The 20,970-nt window shown below is 38.7% G+C and overlaps 1 protein-coding gene across 4 annotated transcripts in view; it reads left to right on the top strand.

Annotated features, from left to right (window-relative positions):
• The first annotated feature begins 8,061 nt into the window (after nt 1-8,061).
• TAPT1 (transmembrane anterior posterior transformation 1) overlaps nt 8,062-20,970 on the top strand; it is a 51,230-nt gene continuing 38,321 nt past the window's right edge. The window contains exons 1-3 of one of the 4 annotated variants that reach the window (XM_058837629.1): nt 8,062-8,679; nt 13,121-13,251; nt 17,337-17,455. In XM_058837629.1, the coding sequence (XP_058693612.1) occupies nt 8,388-8,679; nt 13,121-13,251; nt 17,337-17,455 (542 nt within the window). In that variant the 5' untranslated portion in view covers nt 8,062-8,387. Of the gene's footprint in view, nt 8,680-12,717; nt 13,016-13,120; nt 13,252-17,334; nt 17,456-20,970 lie in introns of those variants that run through there. The other 3 variants (XM_058837630.1, XM_058837631.1, XM_058837632.1) reach the window with 3 other exon arrangements.

The following is a 20,970-nucleotide window of genomic DNA, read 5'->3' on the forward strand; positions in this document are numbered from 1 at the left end:
ATTTGAAAATGGAAAGGAAAGAAATGTTTAGTTACTGTTGTGCTATTTGATACAAATGTATGGCAGGTAGAGTTACTCTGCAGCAATATCAAGTGTTGTGTTCTTTATAATCTTTATAATATCTTTATAATCTTTATAATCTTTATATCAAGTTTTTTATAATCTATCAAAGCTGAAAGAGCATCCAGTGGATCTTGTTACTCATCAATGTAGAGAAACACTCCTGCAGTTCCAAATGATAATTGGACTTGTACAGAGCCTGCCAAATTAAAATTGCTTGCTTAAAATATAAAACTTGAGCAAAAAAAGGACAGGAGATTTTGAGTTCCAGATGATGATGAGTTCTTATCTCATCAAGCTACTACAGAGGGTCCTTGACACATAAGAAATCACTCCCTTGATGCTCTAGCTGTGCTGTTGATAAATACAATTCCATATATTGATAGACATAGTTTGTAAATGTATCAAAATTCTACACCTGCACAACAGAACTAAATTCTGTTCTCACATTTGACAATTTAATTGTAAGAGTTAATAACAAAACCAAATAACATATAAACAATAATTATTATTATTTAGTTATTTAATATAAATATAAATATAAATAAATAATAATTTATTTTTGTTAATAACAAAAATAAATAAAGCAAAAATCTATCCAAAGGGATGATTATTATTAAAAAAACACAGCACTGAACCCCTTCCTGAAAAAGAATGGCTGAATTTAGAACAACTTTTATGTTAAAAAAATACTTAAAGTTGACCTTGATTTCAGTATTTTGTTGTCATATATATGTAAATAAAAATTTGTGTGTCTGCATATATATAAAACAATATGTGTGTTCATGGAGAGCAGTTCTGTATAAAGTTTCTCACCCTCATTATGTTGTGCACAGTGGATTAAGTGTACCTATTCTAACATTGTTTAAAAAACAAATAACAATTAAACAATAAAACATTCATTCTTTCAAACTTCAAATATTTCAAAACCAGTTTCAACCTCATGAACACTGCATGAGTCCAGTGAAGGTCATGACTTTGACTTAAAATGACTGAAGATTTGGTCCCAAAGCCATTAGTCCTACATTTATAAGCAGTACATTTACTTTACTGTGCATGCTATACTTCATGATTTTCACGTGCAAGTACAATTACAAAATGAACCATGATTTTCACAAACAGAAATCTAAGCTTAGTGTCCCATAACTGATTCAGTTAGTCCTACAGGAGGCACAAGATTTTTGAAGAACACATGGGCCTTGGTGGGATGCATCTATGAGTGCTGAGAGAGCTGGCAGACACCACAGTGAGGCCACTCATGATCATCATTGAAAGATCATGGAGATCAGAAGAGGTGGCTGAGGACAGCAAGAAAGCAAATGTCCCCCTGGTCTTCAAAAAGTACACGAAGGAGGACCCAAGGAACTACTATCCAGTCAGCCCCACCTCTATTCCTGGAAAGGCAATGGAGTGTCTCCCTCTATTTGCATGGATGACAGGAAGGTGATCAGGAATAGTGAGCATGGATTCATTGAAGGTAAATCATGCTTGGCCAACCAGATTGCCTTTTATGGGGAAACATTAAGAAATTGTGGACTGGATGAGTGGACAGTGAGGTGAATTGGGAGTTGGCTGAACAGCAGATCCCAGAGAGATATTAGGGGTGTCCCCCAGGGTTCAATACTGATCTTAGGATTGTTTAACTTCTTCATCAGTGACTGGGATGAAGGTCCAGCAACCTCCTCAGCAAGTTCATTGACAACACAAAGCTGGGAGAAGCTTTGGGTTGATCTCCCTGAGTGCTGTGCAGATATTCAGAAGGACCTGGGCAGGTTGGAGAGGTGGGTAGAAAAGAACCATCTGAAATTCAACAACGGCAAATTCAGGGTCCTTAATCTGGGAAAGAATAAACTTGAGCACAAGCACAGGCTGGGGGCTGACCTGCTGGAAAACCCAGCTCTGTAGAAAAAGAGCTGGAAGTCCTGCTAGACACCAAGCTCTGTGAACTTGAGCCATGAGCCAGCAGTGCCCTTGTGGCCAAGAGAGCCAATGGTACCCTGGGGTACATTAGGGAGAGCACTGACAGCAGGTTGAGGGATGGAGTTCTGCCCCTCTACTCAGCCCTGGTGAGGGACATCTGGAGTGCTGTGTCCAGTTCTGGGCTCCTCAGTACAAGAGAGACATGGAGCTCCTGGAGCATGCCCAGCAGTGGGAAATGAAGATGATGAAGGGACATGAGCATCTCTCTTATGAGAAAAGGCTGAGGGAGCTGGGCCTGTTCAGCCTCTGGAAGCGAAAACGGAGGGGGACCTCATCAAAGTCTGTCAGAATCTGAAGGGAGGGTGCCAGGAGGATGGAGCCAGGCTCTGCTCAGTGCTGCCAAGCAATAGGGAAAGAGGCAATGGGCAGAGGCTGATGCACAGAAGCTCCACCTGAACATGAAGAAGAATTTCTGTACTGTGCAGGCAATCAAACAGGTTGTCCAGAGAGGTTGTGGAATCTCCCTCTGGGAGATATTCAATAAGTGTCTGGACACAATCCTGTGCCATGTGCTCTGGGATGGCCCTGCTTGTGCAGGGAGGTTGGACCAGGATCCACTGTGGTCCCTCCCAATATCACCCATTCTGCGATTCTATGCTTTTTACTGCCTAAAGTCAGAAACCACCCTTATGTTCAAATCTAACACATTTGAATTCTCTTCTGAGTAGAGATGCTTCCCAGAAGCAAGAGACTTAAGATCTAGAGATCTCACAGCCTAATTTTAGGCACAAAGTTTGTGTATGTGTATATCTATACATATCTACATTTCTATACCTATATATCTTCTTACATTATGATAATAGAAATGCTCTTGCTGAATTGATATATTCAACTTATTAAAATCAATAAGACCATTTACAGCAAACCTGATTGCTAACAATTCTCATAACAGAGATTTCCATCCCCACTTGGATTTGGCATGACTAAAAAGTCACATTAGAAATTCAGCCATAAAACCCCAGACACTCTAAACATAAAATCCCAGACACTCTAAATTTGGGATTTTACCTCTGCTCCCTGGACCTAAAAAATATGAAGAAATGGTAGACTGAAACTTATACATTAGTAAACTCATTCTTAGAGGTAACTTATTTTCTGACACCTAAACAAAACACCAAACAATTTCTGTAGGATACTGGAATCTTCATTCTTAGGTACAGGAAACTCATATTTAGGTGCTAAAGACCCTATTTTCCAGGTGCTCTCTTCTCAATTCTTGATTTTGAGCTCTTTATAACCATTTTTCCATCTGCATTTTCTCCACTGATTTCCTCCCACCTAGTCCTCTCACACTTCATGTCTGGCTTAGCTTTCTTGAGGAAGCAGCTGAGGATGGAGTCAAAGGCAGCTGTGCTTTTATTTTATAACACTTAAAACTGTCTTGTCATGTATAAAGCCATCTTTGAATGTTACGCAGCTACAGGCACATAACGTAAGAAAAAGAGAAAAGAGATTACAAAACCTTTTTTTCCAGCATCTCACAGTGAAGGTTGTGATAAAACTAACTTGGAATTAAAGAGACTTAGGAATCTTGGTACTACTCTACTTTCAAACTTTACTTTGAACTTCATGGGGAAATGACCCATCACAGAGTTCAGTGAAGCCGATGTTGAAAAGACACTTTGTTGTTTTTCTTATATAAAAGTTGACAGAATTTCAGATATTTGCACTCCAACAGAGGCAGCAGTTTAAGTATTAGTTGTGGCATTTTAAACAAGATATAAAACCTGAAGAAGTCTTGGTACTGAAAAATGGAGATCAGGTCATGGTCAGAAAAACACTGCCACTGGTCACAGATGATCACAGAAAAAGCATTGCTTTGATGAAAAAAAATCATGAAATTTGAAAGGGAAAGAAATAACAAAATATTACACTGGGAAACTCTTAGAAGTTTAAGGAATCAAATAACACTATCAATTTTATTTTTAAGATAATGTGAGCATACATTTAAAAACCTGTAATATTAAACTAACTTTCTGTACCTTTTCCCTTCAGTCCTGCTTGAACAATGGTCCCAGGATAAAATGCCATATAAAAGTACCTCAAAAGAACTGTTTCTCAAAAAAATTTCAAAGATGGAAGAGGTGGACAATCACGATGTCACTGGAAAGCACCATTGTTTTTTAAGTGTGCAGTAGCTCCAGTGCTATATAATGAGGTATCCAAAGCAAACAAAGAATGGAAATGTACTAGTGAGAAGTCAAACTTGACTTTCAGGTACTGTAGTATTGCATAACATAATTTGTACTTTCATTATTCAAGGACATGTTGATGTTGAGTAATGCCCTTAGCTTACCTAGGAGTCAACCTAATCTTTAGCTTACAACACAGGAGAAAATATGGTAAGCTCTAGCATTGTTATATTTCTATTGAGATTTTTTTTAAAAGTGAAACAGCATATTAAAATTTCTTATACTGATTATTTTTCATATGTGAGGATTATCCCATGCAAAATTAATGTGCTGCTTAGATGTTGAACATAAAATGGAGGAAAAAGTCTTTACGGGATTTTTCCCCTGTGGGCGTAAACAGATATTTTTAACTTCAGCTACCAAACACAACTGACTGAGACAGAATTAGATTAAATTTCCAACCAATACTTTTGTACCTTGAAAATATATGACAGCTGCAACACTGAAAGATTTAGAACTAAGTTTGTTAATATCAGTTGTTGCTAAGAGATTGCTTTCAATAGAAGAATGAATATTCACTCATATAATAAGTGGATCGATGACCTAAAAGTCACAAACTTAACACAAAATAAAGAGGCCAAAAATATTTTATTGTGGAAACAAATCAGCATTATTGCACTTTGAATTTACTATGAAATTTGTTAACTTGCCTCCTCACAGAAAGTGTACATACCAATGACACTTTTAAAAATGAAAAATTATTGAAAATCAAATTCAAGATCATAATTCATGATGCAGGAGACTCAGTGCAGGAGACTCAAGAAATTAAATAATTAAATGATACATTTTTAGTATCTAGTCTGTTTTGAATGATATTGCAAAGTCTGAAGAAATTTGAGCTCCACTAGCGAAAAGCTTACAATGGAAAGAGACCAGATGTTTTCACATAGTTATAAGCATTGCAGTTACTTGTAACCATTTCAAATTGCATTGCTATTATTGTCATTTTAACACCCACCTCTTCTTTATTGCTACTTAATGTATTCTTAGTTCACTTAAGTCTGCTTGGGGCAATATCCTGAGTTTCTCTAGACTTCTTTCACATTTCCTAACCACATGTCCACAATTTACTTCTCATATGAAATATAATTTTGGTGATAGATATTTTTTTCATGTTTCTATTACTATCTAAAAGGAAAATCTTATTTTACCTCTTTTTAAAACATCATTGATACATCATCTCTCTTAAGACAGCTGTCTGAGTTGGTGGGGGTGAATGACATAGGTGGCAAGATCTGAAATGAGAACAAAGTTTTGCCAGCAAAAAGCACTAACAAAACTAATTATTATGCATTTTCTGAGTCTTCTTCTTAGTAGACATTTTTTGAGCCTTGTGGGGGGAAAAAATTCACTACAAAAAAGGAGGAGTTTTAAACCACGTAAAATGTTCTTCAGAGTAAAAGAACTCTCCTCACTAGGAGAGAGAGTAGCTGCAGCAATGAATAGTCAAGGACTAAAGCACAGTTGAGCTGGATACACTATAAAATTTTTAATACTTAACAGTGGCAGAAGAACTTTTCCATTATAAAATTAGTAAAAATTCCTCTGTGATGAATATGTATAAGATTTTTGGGTAGTTTAAGCATTAGTCTAATATATGTGTGGAAAATTTAAGGCAAAAAGAGTAAGCTGCTTGTTCAAAGAAGGCCCCAAAGATCAAATGAACTGACAATCCTAATAAAATTTAAGTAGCACTTCCTTCTCAGTCTGTATTCACTGCCCTAGTGGTTTTTGCTGTTCTATCAATGAAACTGGGTTTTTCTCTTGGGAGACAGTCATTGTTTTCAAACTATCCTCCCTCTCCTCCCCACCTGGTAATTATCTCTTGAGGAAGAACGTGGAACTGCAGTAGTAGAAACATTGACAGGGCTGTGTCTTCTTCTAAGAAAATCGTTTCGGGAAAAAAGATCTGTGAACAGTTATGAAACTGTAAAGCAGATTCTGACATGCTGCAGAGTCACTCCATTGCATGTCTCAAAGCAGATAAGCTATGGAAGGCAAAAAAATTCAGCTTTTCCTGCCCGAACAGCAGATGGTTCCAGATAACTCCCAACAGCTGATACCATAATGAACCACTGCTTCCCATGTGAACACTGCTAATGTTTCTCATCAAGCAACTTTTCTCCTCTGTCTTGGCTAGTTCAAGGCCTCAAATACCTAAACACTGGATTTTGCTGCAGTTGGGTTGACCCAACTGTGCCAAAATACCACATGTAATATTTGGAATACACGTATTTACATATGAAAAAGAACATAACAATCATCCAGCAAATGATGTTTGTAAACTGTATGTAAATACAGAAAAAAAGCAAAAACAAAAAACGCAGGATTCCACAGGGAGAAACTCAAGCATATCTGCTCAATATGCTTTTGAAGTGTCAAAAGTAGAGGGAATTCTTAGCTGAACCATATTGCAGTCACAATACTATCATGCCTTCAGCTGAATCACTTCAAGCAGAAAACTGAAGATCTTGTAAATTAAACAAGGTCATCTTGGGTCAACCCCTGAAGACAAAAATGTATGTGCTGTCACAATTGGTGCCAGCAACTCATTAGACAGCTTCTCAGTGGGCCTGAATAAGACGTTAGATGATGCTTGATGCTGCAAGCACTCTTTTTCGGTAAGACTGATAACAAGGTTGTGACAATTTGTTGTCCTTAAATATCATGCAACGCATCTTATGGTTGGATAAAACTTTTATACTGTTGGAAGGAGAGAAGAAGAACATCTCTCAGCATCATGTAACTTTGCATAGACTGCACCAGCCCCCCAGCTGAGAGAATTTTTCAGTTCTTTTTGGAGCTTTTGCTCTGCATTCTTCTTTTCCAACTGTTTTTTACATCTAAAGAGAAAAGATGAAACTCCAGTCTGATAATGTGTAGGATAGTAGCTATGACTATTAGTTAGCTCTCTTTATGGTAATCTTACTACACAGTATCACTGTCTGCAAAAAGCACTCCATTGCCTGAAAACAGAAGATCTGGATTTGGATTTGGATACAAGAATTGGATTGAATACAAGATTGGATTGATACAAAATTTGGATTGAAAATACAAGATTTGGCTTGAAATGCCAGATTTGGGGCATTTAGAATTACTAATGGCAATGGAAATGGGCACATCCAGTCTATCCAAAGCCCAAAGTGCTCTTTGAGACAACTGTACAATTAACTTAAGAGTTATAGACAAGACCTACTATGGCCTTCCAAAGAATAAAACATTCTTTGTTTTCCCAGGGTGAGTGGCTAAAAATTAAGCTGACTGAATCTGGCCTGTGAATGCATGATAAGAACATGAGAACTGAATGTGAAGGAGATCTCATACTTGAAATTCAGGCCAAGTATTTTGTCCTCGTGTCCATGTGAATTCCCCTGCAAACAAGTGCTTCACTGCTGCCTTGAGCTGCCTGCTTCTTACACTCACGTGTGTGTATAAATACAAGCAGACTGTGGCAGGAACACTTATTTTTCATTAGTACGGTCTCTAGCAAGCCTCATCTTGCCAGTACCGCCAGTACCACGCTGCCAGGACGAATGGCATTTCCAGCACTCCGGAACCGCGCGGTTCCAGGCCCTGTTTTTGGGGCTGGGGGGGCTCGCTGAGCTTTGCGGGCTCGGAGAGCTCCGTGCGGGCCGGGCGGGGCGGGCTCGGCAGCCGCGGCTCCGCCAGGGCCGCCCCGGCCGGGGCAGCGCGGGGCTGTGACCTCAAGCGCCCGGCCCAGGCCAACTCGTGCTCTCCAGTTCACTGAAAGCCTGTTGGCTTTAAAGTTAATAATTCACCACTCGCTTTCCATTTCTGAACAAGGTCTTTATTTGCGTAGCTCAAGGTTTAATCACCTCGTTAGCAACTGCTTTGAGCTGCAGTCCCACGGCCCGTGGGGAGGGGAGGGGGGCGTCAAACCCTGACCACCACACGCGTTTTGGGAAAAACGGCAGGGGGCCCGCCGGGTCCACCCCCCTACGCAAACCCGGCGCCTTCCGCTGCGGGACCCTCAGAGCCAGCGGAGGTTCGGGGCGGGGCAGCGGGACGCACCGGGAGACGGCCCGGCCCCTGAGGGGTTAACGGCGGCAAGATGGCGGCGCGCCGGCCCACCCCTCCCCGCCCCCCGCGCGCGGGGCAGTGGCGCGCGGCCGGGCCCGCGGCTGTCGCGCGGTGATGAGTCACCGGCAGGCGCGCGGCGCGGGGGCGGCGGGCGCGCAGCGGGCGGCGAACATGGCCGGTGTTGCCGACGCCGCCGCCGCGCCGGGCAGCGGCGGGGACGGGCGGCAGGACGGCGGCCGCGACGGGCGGCAGGACAGCGGCCGCGGGGAGCCGAAAACTCTCTGGGGGAGCAGCGAGCCGCGGCCGCCCGCCGCCGGCCCGGGACAGCCGTCCCCGCAGCAGCGAACGGAGACGTTGGGCTTTTACGAGAGCGACCGGGGCAGGAAGAAGAAGCGGAGCCTCTCGGGTGAGGGGCGGCGGCGGCGGGGCGAGCGGCCTCCTCCTCGCGGCAGCGGGGTCCCGGAATAGGGTGGCCCCCGCGGGGAACCGGGGTGGCCGTGGCGGTGTTGCTCGGGGCGGGCGGCTCTTGGCAGCGCTGCCGCCGCCCGCCCGTGCGAACTTGGGCGAGCGACTTCAGAAAGTGTGCCGGGACCGGCGGGGCCCCGGGACCGCCGGGCGGCCACCGGCCTCACCCCCTGCCCGTGGCTTCGGTCCGTGAAGTGGCCGTGGCCGGCTGTGTCCCGGCTCTGCACGGGTCCGCTGGGGAAGGGGAGCGCGGGCGGAGGGGTCCCGTGCCCTGTTGTCACTGTCACGCAGTTTGTCAAGCGCTGCTCCTCAGGGGGCTTGCAGGCTGCAGGGCATCGTGCCGGGAGGTGTGTTCTGCCCGGAAGGTGGGACTCTGGCTCGATACCTGGCCGCTTCCAGCGGGCAGTGTGTGACTGGAGCGGAGAGGGGCCGCTCAGACCTGGCCCCGCGGCTCCCGAGCCTCGCGGGCCGGGAGGCTGCGGGTTCGCTCAACTTTCTTGCAGAAGTGCTAGAAATGCTTCATCGTCTTACCAGTTCTTGTTACACGCTCACAGCTGTGTCTACGGTGCTGTTAGAGCTTGGAAGTTGTAGGCAGATTATTAAAAGTAATTTAAAGTAAATTAAATTTTTCATCTGGGGATTTATAAGGAAAATTAAGAGGAAATGTCATGGACTTTGCTATCAATATGCAGCTATATTTACATTCACGCTTCAACTGATTATTTCGGGTATCTACCCAGTAATTTTTGTAAATAGCCTTGCCGTTTTTATAAAAACTGTCAGTCACAGTGTCAGGATTAATTTAATGTTGGTAAGGTTATAAACAACTATTAGCACTGTATTCTTAATTGATTGCCTTGAAAATCTGGAAAGTGCTTAAGTGTTAAACTTTCAAGGCTTTCTCAGCCTTGGCTTGAATGTGATAACAGAGGTCTTATTAAAAAAAAAAAAGGGAACTAGGATTTAACTTTATTAAGGTGTCAACAATTGCATACTTTCCTTCTGAGTTTGATGGGTGCTGTGTCTGTTTCTGATGTGTTATGTCATCAGACATGCAGCATTATGGACTGCAGTTCTGTGGTGTTGACGAACATTACAGAATAAAAAGTTGATGCAATTGCCATAGTTATAGAGGAGTTGGCTTGATTGTAGTAGTATGAATTGCTTTGAGGTGAAAAAAAAGAATGCTCAAGATGCATACTAATGTGCCCGAAAAACAACTGAACAAATAACTTTACAAAAAGGTGATTGTTATTGGAGGTGGTGGAGAAAACTATGTTCATGAAATTGATTTAAAATTTTAAAATAGTTAAAAATCTTTGGTGCTCTCTGATGGTTTATGTCAAGAAAAGATAAGAACAGGCTTCTTGATTGAGCAACTAAAAATTCTAACTCATCTAAGGGTGGCAATATGTTAAATAATAGTAGGGTTTTCTTCATATTGATGAAGCAGGACAAGTATTGTAAAGAGAAATTGATTAGAGGAGAAGAAAATACTTTTTTAAATATATATTGTCTCAATTGATTAATTGGCATGCTTATGGAAGAAGTGTATATTTAGGATTGACAGGAGTGAAGTGAGTGCCTGGAATTGTTATATTTAGGATTAAATTTATGATTATATAGTAGAAACTTACTGAAGTGCAGTGCATGTCACATTTCCCCAACTTTTTCCTCTCCTTTCTGGTTAATGTTTATCTTTTGTGTAGTTATGCATTAAAGTATAACTTAGTTAAATCATTATCTTCTTACCTTGAAGGAATTTGTGTCCTTTTGTGTTTTTTGAAGATGCTTATGCTTTCCAGTCCTGAGGTGTGGAGATAAATGAGCATACTGTAAGCATTAAGAGTATGCTGTCTGAACGGATTAAACTTAGGCCACAGTCTAAAACTTTCTGACTACAAAAGAGGGGAATTTGAAGTAGGGAAGGAATTTGAAGCAGGAGTTAGAGTTTACTTTTAGAAGAAAATGTTGCTTGATGCTTTGATAGCAGAATTAAACTGTTTTTCAAATGATTTATTACTTTGTTCTGCCTTGATGTCTCATGCTGTTCTTTTGGTTACTGTGTTTTTCCTACAGGGTCAGCCACTAATCTGTTTCACAGCTGGCACAGAGCTGAGGCTGGTGCTCGGTGGCAATAAGCGCTCAGAAGGGAGGTGGCTGAGTGACTGTGTGCTCCAGTGCATCCCCTGTCACTGGAGAGATGATTTTGCAGTCACACTCTGGAGCTTATGTGCTGATCAGCCTCAGTTACAAGGACTGATTATCAGTCAATATCTAGGGCATGAAAGTCTAAGGTGTTGAAAACATAAAATCATTTGGTTTTCAGCTATAGGCCCCTAAAATACTTGGTGTGAGGTAAGAAGGGGTGGAAACAAATAGCTCATTAGCTAAAATATTAGAATATCTGAAGTTGGCAGGGACTCAGGTTACTCTGTGGTACTTGCCTATATGCATGTATTTAGTGTGCAGGAAACTTCAGTTGTTTGAAATTGCTTTATCTTTAAGTTAGAGAAGGTTGGTTATTTGAGGTGGAAAAAAATACACCTGGGCAGTTAACAGAGTAATTACTTGGTGTGCTTATACATATCTGTTTTTACTTTCAAGTTTTTAAACGCTGAAGAATTGGCATAACCAAAAAAGTTGTTCTTGTTACAAAGGAAGACTCCAGAAAACAAGTTTACAAGAGGTCTGAGCAGTGATTTCACAGGATGAACTTTGATTGAAACTTTATATGTAAATATTAGTTTATTACTACTCATTAAGCAGCATGTTGATTTGTTGGGTTTTTTTTTTAAATAAGTGCCTTTAAGGCTTTGAGTAGTTTTGGCTTACTTAGTAAAAGTGGATCAGTAATACACAGATCATCAAAATCACTATCCAGTGACAAGCTCATACATGGGAAAATGGTTCAGTTCTCATTGTTTAAAGGAAGTCATGATTTATTAACAATACATAATTAACGGGTAGTTAGTGAGTTTTATAGCTGTGATATCAGCAACATGATATAAACCACAATACCAGACATACAGAGAATATTAATGCACCACCACAAACTACAAAGTGCCTGTAATCTCCCCAAGTTCTAATCACACCTCCCACCCAAGGTAATGCAGGCTGTAAGCACACCCTCTTTTGCTTCTTTTGTACTTCTACTTGAGCTGATTCCTTCTTTAATTTAAAACTCTTCATAATCTTCTGGCAGCTGTGAAAGCGTTCATCTTCAGTGTGATGAATATTAAGAAGGCATTGTCTCAGACAATTTTGGGTGAATTCTTCATGTAGGGTGTCAATACTTGCATTCCCCTCTTAACATCTGCTACATAAGTTGTTTTGCTAAGAATGTATATACAGCCTCTTCCTGCCCTGAAAAATGCAGAGCATTCTACCGTGAAAGGTTGCTTCTACCTCCTCTAGTCCCCAAGACTTCAGCTGAAATTTGAATTTACTGTTTGTGAGCATGTTCTTGTATCATAGTAAGTGTCTGTAGCTTTTTATCTGTTTGTCTAGACAAGTGATTTTCATCTTCTGGGTGTTGTGTGAACACTGAGAGTTTCTGTTTTTAAATGCTGGTAACCAGAGATATGTTGAACTTCATTGTAGTGTTCTGTCACTTCTGAAGTGTTACAAGGAGGTGGTAATGTCAGACCTCGTCAGTGAGTGCTGAAGCCTGAGTTCAACCTTCTTGTGCTGACAGCCTGAATTTCACAATTATAATTTCTTATGGTATTAATTCTGTAAGGCTACTCTGTGCAAAGTCTTTTTTAGAAGCCATATGAGCTGCTTAAACACAGGCCAGTCAGCCTTCAGGTTATTTACCTACAGCCATTAAAGCATAGGAGAGCTGTTTGTGCTTGATGGCTTTTTGGTTGTGAAAGACGTGATCACCAAAGTTCAGTGTGTTTGTGCTGTTTGTGCACTGAATCACTTGGGATTGTGTATCTGTGAATGTTTTGCTGTTGCAGAAAGCTATTCTTTATTTTAAAGAACAAGTCGCTAATGTTGCTGAGAGAGAAAATAGCTTTTAATAAGTCAAATATAGGGTTTAGTAAATTTAGGAGTTCTGATAATACATTAAGTGTTAGATTCACTCAGCATGTTGCATTTTGTGTGGCGGCTTTGAGTAATTTGTTGTGGAAGTGGGATGTCTGCCTGGGAAAAGTAGCTTGTTCGTTGGGAGGCAGCAGGGGAATGAATGGGAGAGCTTGGATCTCCTGTAACTCCTTCCGTGGAAAGTTATTTAAACATCAGCAGAAACCTTCTGGAATAGAGGCCATGTAAGTGAAACATGTAGCAAGTAATAAGTAACAAAAGTATAGCAGCTTCTCACCCTGTGGAGGTCATGCCTGAAGTGTCTTCTGCTTATGTGTGTTTCTGAGTAGATCTTTCGTTGCTGAGATTCATCAGTGCTGAGCTAACAAGAGGTTATTTCCTTGAACACAATGAAGCAAAATACACAGAGCGGCGAGAGAGGGTGTACACATGCATGCGGATACCAAAAGAACTGGAAAAGGTGAAGTATGCTTTAACATTTGATTCAATTTAGAGATGAGATCTGTTGAATTAAATTATTTAAAGAACTATTTAGTTTTAAATCACTTTAACTACAAAAACAAGATGTAGATCTGTATCATAATTATTTTTCAATGTTAGTAACTTAAACATTTTTGTTTCAGGGGTATTTTGCCTGTTTGCTTGTTGCTGCTGGCAACTCTTGTTATTAGTAGAGACAAACAAATACAGATGATGACAAATTAATTCAAATATAAAGATGTCACTGATCTTTAAAGGAGTAACCAAGCAAAAGACAACTTTTTACAGCAAAATGTAATTTTACATTTAAAAAAGTTTGGGTTTTTTTCAATGTAAAATTCTATGAGGATGGGAAGGTTTAGAAAAATGTGGTGACAGATGAGTTTTTCTAAGGTTTTTGACTTAATTTTCCTAGTCTTTTATTTTGCTTTTTGCCACTGTTTACCACATTTCCTCTCTCTGTCTCAGTGTCAGGCCCTTCCTGAGGGATTCTTGCCACCTCCTTTATGTCAGCTTAGATATCATTCTGGCCATGCAGTGAGCCAGTTTTGTTCTGGCTTAACCATGTTGATTTGGGAGGCAGTGGCAGCAGCAGTACACTCAGGAATGATGAGTAAGGCAACATCGGTAATGAGGTTTGGCTAGGCTGCAGTGTAATGATTACATTAAAATTAATACTGCTAAAATTGCCAAAATCTCTAGGGATGAAGTTACACAGGGCTAAATCATTTTCGTTTAGACTGAAGGAAGAAGCTTGTTTTGCTCTTCCTCCCACTTCAGTCTCCTGCTTTATGCATACTGCCTATTTTGCATGAGCTGTGGTGCTTGTTGGACCATTCCAGGAGTTAAATCCACTCATAATTCGGCAGTGAATGTTATACTTTCCCTGCTCTGTTTGCTCTGTGCTAGAATAGTGAGCTGATTTGCTCAATATTCTTGAGAATCCAGAGTCTACATGAGGACAGAAGGGGAGCTTTATAACTAAAGATGAAAGAACAGTAGAAGAGGGAGGAGGACGGGTGGTTAGGAGTCCCTTGATCAGTAGTGCTCATGTTCCTGCTTCAGTATCATTAAATTAATCCGTCAGCCGTGATGAGGCCTTACCAAACTAAACTCCCAGTCAGTTACTGCAGAAAATCACAGAAGGAATGAGATTGGGATGGACCCGTGGAGTAGTCTATGCCCTTGCTTAAAGCTGTGTAACCTACAACAGGTTGTTCGGGGTTGGAGGCTTTGAACATTTCCAGGGATGGTGTCTTCGCATGCTCAGTATTTACCTATTCTGCTTACGGTAGAGACTCAGTTGAATGATACAGTATTTCTACGTCATCTCCATTTTAATTATGTAGATTATTACATGCTGGCTCCAAGGCTCCAAGGATCCTCACCATAGCTTTTCAATAAAACTTTCAGTGTGTAAGAACATGTAATATCCAGCAGTCTTTTTATAAATAAGATTAATGCTGTAAGTGGTGCAACTGATGGGTTTTGCATGGTAAATCAAACTTCAGTCTCTGCTTTGAATATGAAATATTATGAAACCAAATAATAAAGAGATTTTAAAAAATGATAGTTATGTTTTGAGAGATTATGAAATAATTTTTTATTAAATGATTTTTTAGTTATTTGCATTGGCTTAGTCCATGTAAGTAAGTATACATACTAACTGTATCAAATTGAGCACCTAGAAGTCAACTAAATAGTGTACTGATCATCATCTGTTGTAGAAACCACTTGCAAACATGATATAAAAATCTGCTTACTTGAAATAAAGCATGTGAGATGCTAGTAAAGGGAGAGAAGAATTTTCTTGATGGCTTGTTTTGTTTACTACCTTATAGTATAATTGCAGAATAATAATGAAAACTATAATCAGGCAGAGTGAGAATAAATTGGAGTAAATTTATTAAAGCTTAATCTCAGGAGATATTACTTAATAAGTACTTAATTAACATCCATAGTTTTAGAGAGAGGTGTAATGTTCAAAGGGTAGTATTTTTGTTGTTGTTCTGAGTACCCCTTTTTTATTTAGAGAAGCAAGACAATTTACCATGTAAGCACTACTTCCACTCGAGCATTTTGTGCAGTTTCAGTGGGAACTTATCATTGCACTAGGTTACTTATACTAAATACGGTGGTCTGGTGGTCTCTGTTTCTGCCATCTTAAGGGAACAGTTTTCAGTTGATCTCAAAACTAAACTTTCTACTTCTCTGTTAAATTATAGTTATGATGATGGAAAAGCTCTGTAGGCTTTTCTGTTAGTTCCTTAATATCTGGAATGGAGCAGCAAAAATAATGTTTACAGAAAGCAGTAGAAGGTTCAGCACTGATTATATTTCATCAGGTGCATGTAGTAAAAACATTGGGAAAATGAGGACAATAAACAATAACTGCAAATATTAATACAAGCTTATAGAATGTGAAAAACCATCAAAAAACCATCACTGCACTCAGGTGGAAAAGTCTGTCTAAATCTAAAAGAAAAAGTAGTGTTGTTTTTGAGAGCATAAAGGTGTCCTCAAAGAACACAAGCAAAATGACAGGCTATCTTTCTGTTTTATTTGGATTAAGGAGTTTAAAAATACTAAGTGTTCAGTTCCAGTTATCTTCAGTGCTTGAATATTCCACACCTAGTTTAAATGTTATTTTAAAAGAAATAGGTAGCTTAATGACATATTAAGGCAGTGGATAAATTTATCCACAGTTCATGTAGCCACTGCTCCTGATAACTTGAATAGTAACTCAAAGTGCTGAAATTTTAGAAAATGGTACTAGAGGTGAATGAGTAAATATCAGGAAGGAGACCTTAACATCATGATGGTGTTGAAGTATTCTACCACTGTAGAATTGGTTGAAATAATATTATAAAGGAAAGTAAAAATTCAGGGATGATGGCAGTGCTGTTGTGCCTGAGTCAGTTGTCCTATGTGGCTTGTGGATAGTTGTTCTGGAGTGCAGTCTGTAGGATTGCTTTTGGAGTTACAAGGGTGTATGAGGTGTAAGAGTGCTCACTGGATGTGGAACTGGCTGTTGCACAAGCTAACAAAGAAGGTACTTTGAAAGGCAAAGGGATTGTGAGAGATAAAAGTAATTTACTTTTACTTTGTTTTACACCCCCACCCCAGTATCTTCCCATCAGCTGTACATACAACTTTCACATGTAAGTGCATATCTGACATGGATATCTAGGTCTGCTTTGATGTTGCTAGTTGTAATTGTGTAGCCAGTTAAACTGGCTTCTATGGGGTTATGCTCACAGGAAAAAATACTAGCTCATGGTCTGACAGAAGCATAAAAGCATATTTCTAGACTTCCATTTAGACAGAACACAATCTTTTAAAGGGCAGATAAAGAAGGAATGTCATATGGGGAGGGTCTGGTATATAAAGCTTTGGAATTGTAGTGTTTATGTCTGGTTTAATTATCACAGAGTTGCTTGGCTTGTAGCCACAATGAATGGCTTTAATGTTTGTGTAAATTAAGGATAAAACATTTAAACTGAGGGTAAGTGGAAGTTTACCTCTTCATATTTTCTATTATTTTTATGAAAAAGGTGGTTATTCTTTGAAGGAAATCTACCACAGCTGTAATTAGCTGCACAATAGAAAATTTACAAGGTAATAGAAAGCTTTTTGGAGAAGGAAATAATGTTGAAAAAGGAGGTAGGCAGAACATGGCTGTGCACATTTATGCACAGCTCTATGGGTTTTTTCTGCTAAGGTTAAAACATGAATTGGTAACCTTACAGGAAAGTCACCATTGGAAAATGAGCTACAGTTATATTCAACTGCAGTTTATATATTAAATAAAGGCTAAGTTCAGTGAGTTGTGAAAGTCTACAAAAGCCTTCACTGCTTGGACCTTGTGGTGCAGAATTTTTGCTGAATAGACTTCAAATGCATAGCATGTTAGTTTTTTTACAGTTCAGCTGATTAAACAAGTGAGAATATTGTGCTTATTTGGTTAGTCTTATGTAAATCTATTTTTCCTAACATAATTATTTATAAACTTTTTGTAAATTTGATAAATTACTAACATACTTCTGTTTTATTTTTGTAATTTAGTTGATGTTTTTTGGAATCTTTTTGTGCCTGGATGCTTTTCTGTATGTGTTCACCCTGCTTCCTTTGAGAGTTTTTCTGGCAATGTTCCGGTTCATCACTTTGCCTTGCTATGGCTTACGGTAAGTTGATTCAAGAGAAAGGTGTCGATACCCTTAATAATATTTCATTGTTTATGTGTGTGCTTCATTTTATGGCCTTTCAGTGCCATTTGAACTATTAGTGACTTCTTCCACTGTAAAATAGAAGTCTCAGTCTAAATTAGCCAAAGTAAAGGTGTGTGTGGGACCTTTAAGCTTTACCAGCAGTCACCAACTGTCATTGTTGCTTCCTTCAGACACAACAGTTTGATAACAGCACTACTTAGGTTATTCAGGTTAGTGAAGGACAGAGGTGTAACATTACCTTATAGTTTTGTTCTTTTATCTTACATCTATTTGAACATTTTTTTTTAAATTTCTTAGATTTGGCTCATGTCTTTTGATAGACTCTTTGATATTGAAACAATTTGTTTGGTTTTTAACAGTAAAAGCTTTCCTTATTTTCATGGAAAACTTTGCTGAAAAGATCCCTGAATAAAATGTGTTCTTTTCTTTCCTCTGAGGAATCCTAGGGACTGAAACATAGAGAGGAAAACCAGTCAGAATATTAAGTAATTTTAGATCTTAATGCCTTGATTTTCTGTTCATATCAATACTAAGAAGTTGCTAATACATAACATTTTTAGATTGCCCTTCTGGCATAGGCATCAAAAATTAGATAGAATTAATTTCCTTCATAAAATCTGCTACTTCATTGTAAAGTTGGTTGTGTAAGCCTTAAGTGTAGTCTAAAATAAAAGGAACACTTGTATTGATGTTGTCTTTTTTGCTTGACAAAATAAAGACTTCAGGATCTTTATTCTGAATTTTCCAAAACTTGAAGTTGATTTATGGTTACTGATCTATTTTTTTTTTAATCAAGTTGTTTATATTTGCATTATCAGTATTGTCTTTTATATGTGAAGGTCTTTCAGATGCATAGTTTAGAAATGTATGTTCTGATTACAGCAAATGCTTGTCTAGTTGCAAAAAATGAATATTTTAAAATACAGTCTAAAGCTGAAATGTTTGTATTTGGTAATGTTAAGCATAGGCACTAGATGGCAGTCTCTAATGTTTTATTGTGCTGTTAATTTTGAACTGAGCCTCAGACTCATTAGGTCTAGAGTTTTCTTAGCTGTGTAAAAATGACAGTTATTTGGTTTTAGCCTGATGACAAATGTGCCTATTTGTGGATATCTATATGGGTACTATTACTAAATTCAGGTAAATGTAATTGAGTTCAACGTATCATTTTTTTTCTTTTTAAAAATGTTCTTCCTCGTTTATAAACTCAGCTTTGCTTTTGGCAAATCAATTTTTCTGCTCTTCTGAAATTACAATTAAAGATATCAAAGACAAATTGCTGGTTTATTGTTGAATATGTTGATGAAAGTGGCATTTGAAGCACCATATGCAGTCACATGTATGTGATATGTGTATATATGCATACATGCACCTGCAGTGCTAATATTTAGTCTGCTTGCTTGACAGTATTTTGTGTATAAGGCACAATAGAAGCTGGTTTAATCTATGGAATTTGACTCTGTTAAAGTGTTATCCGGTGCGGTGCTGTGAAACTGAGATTATCTTGAGTGAAGAAGTCTTTGTTTCTGTAACAACTCCTGAAGCAATTTATTTCGTGACAACTTCCTCCAATGTGTTTGGAATTTATTTCATTAGAATCTCTACGTGTTCAGTACCTCAGACTTCGTCTAATTCATTCATGTTCTAAAGTTGGTGGCTTTTTACTGCAAGTTTTAGCACTCATGTCTATAATATGTAATAGAACTTCTTTAGAGGTTATGGTTCTTATTTCCAAGTATTCAAAACCTGCGCTTTGAACTTTTTGGGGTTTTCTTGTTTTTTGTAGTTATACTGATTTTATTTGTTACAGCAAAAGATATTTGTGATTTTCTTCCAGCTCAGGAAATACATTTTTATGAATTTGTAACAAAACAGAGTTGAATAGGCAAAATGCATTTGTAATTAAAAAAGGTACTTACAAAGCAGGTGGCTGTTTATCTTTTAGTTTGCTCTTTCTTGCAAATATCAAATAAATGTTGACTAGTTGTTACTTGAACCTGCCACATCATATTCCATTCTGTGTGGTAAATAAAAGTGCTCCTCCCTTCATCTTGACTTTTTTCTCAACATCTCAGTGAAGTAATTGAGCAGTGAGTGTTCTGTTTTCCTTCCAGTTTACTCTTCAGTTTATTTCCTCATAATTCTATCTTCCTTTTTCAGTGTAGAGAAAGATTATATTACCCATTATTTTTTTAGAACAATGAAATTGCATTCTGTATAAATGGGCTATGGTATATTATGCCTATGGTATGTTATGCAAAGTGCTTAAATATAGGGGAAGTGGTTTATAGCCTCTTCCACATGTTGTAATATTTAATTTTTCAGAGTTCTGAAAGGAAACAAAGAGTAATGTATCTTAAAGAAAATAGTTTCCTGTTTCTGCCTAGACAGTGTAGGCACTTCAATTGGACTTCTGTCATTCTTCCTTGTCACTTGATCTTTTCTTTTGAGCAAATTTATTTCTGTGTTTTTGTCAGAGCTATATTGGTGTTGACAAAGCAATTTTTTTAAAACTTCAAGAGCTTCAGTCGGAAGAATCCAAGATTTTAACATTGAGTGAACTAAAATGCTTTGTTTAATTACTGAGATCAAACTGGCAAAGGCTGAATCATTGCACGGTGGTAGTTTTGGCAGATGCGACTTCATTACGTCTATGCTTTGTAAGTGGCAGGGTGCTTTTAAAAAAATTAACAGACACAATTCCTAAAATTAGATTACATCTTCTAAAATTACAAAAAATCAGCTCTACTGTATTTTCTTTTGAGACAAGAAAAGAACTTTCCTAAATTATTCTCTTTGAATCTTGTAGACTATTCTCACTTTATTAAAATATTCTTTGCCAGCATAAAAGGTTTGTTGTTCCAGCAAAGTATGTGCCAAGGTAGAAAAGTGGACTTGGTGCAGTTCTGTTTGAATTAGAGTCCTTGGTGACAGGTTCCTAAAACTAACTCTACCCAAGGTTTAAAGGCAGGGTTTCATTTTACAATTCTGATAGTTTTTTTATCAATACCTCAGACCCAGAGAGTCTGGGTAGATTAATATTGCTGCCTTTTTTTTGAAGCTCTTTCATAGAGCTAACTTATTCTTTTTCTTGAAAATATGTTGTATACCAATAATGTGGAAGAGAATGTGGAAGAGTTCTTCTGTATTATTTATAAAACATTGTAATATGAAAACCAAAATTGCACATTAGTGGAGCTCTTGATAAGACTCCCAATTTCATTACGTTTAAAGGCATTTTACATTATCTCCACAAAGCAAGAAAGGATTTGTGAGGTTCTTTTCTCCAAAATCTAGTTTTCTCAAGAAAATACAGTAGAAGATTATGGGTTTTTTTACATGTAAAGATAGATTGACAAAACTTTTACAAGACACCTGCCACACACACCTCATCTGCAGGGGTTCCCCATTCCCCACTGCTGGGGGTGCATCCAGGACTTTTGGGCTCTTCCCAAGGGTTGAAGGCAGCA

Source organism: Poecile atricapillus, chromosome 4 (genome assembly GCF_030490865.1).
Source record: "Poecile atricapillus isolate bPoeAtr1 chromosome 4, bPoeAtr1.hap1, whole genome shotgun sequence".
Classification (NCBI taxonomy): domain Eukaryota; kingdom Metazoa; phylum Chordata; class Aves; order Passeriformes; family Paridae; genus Poecile; species Poecile atricapillus.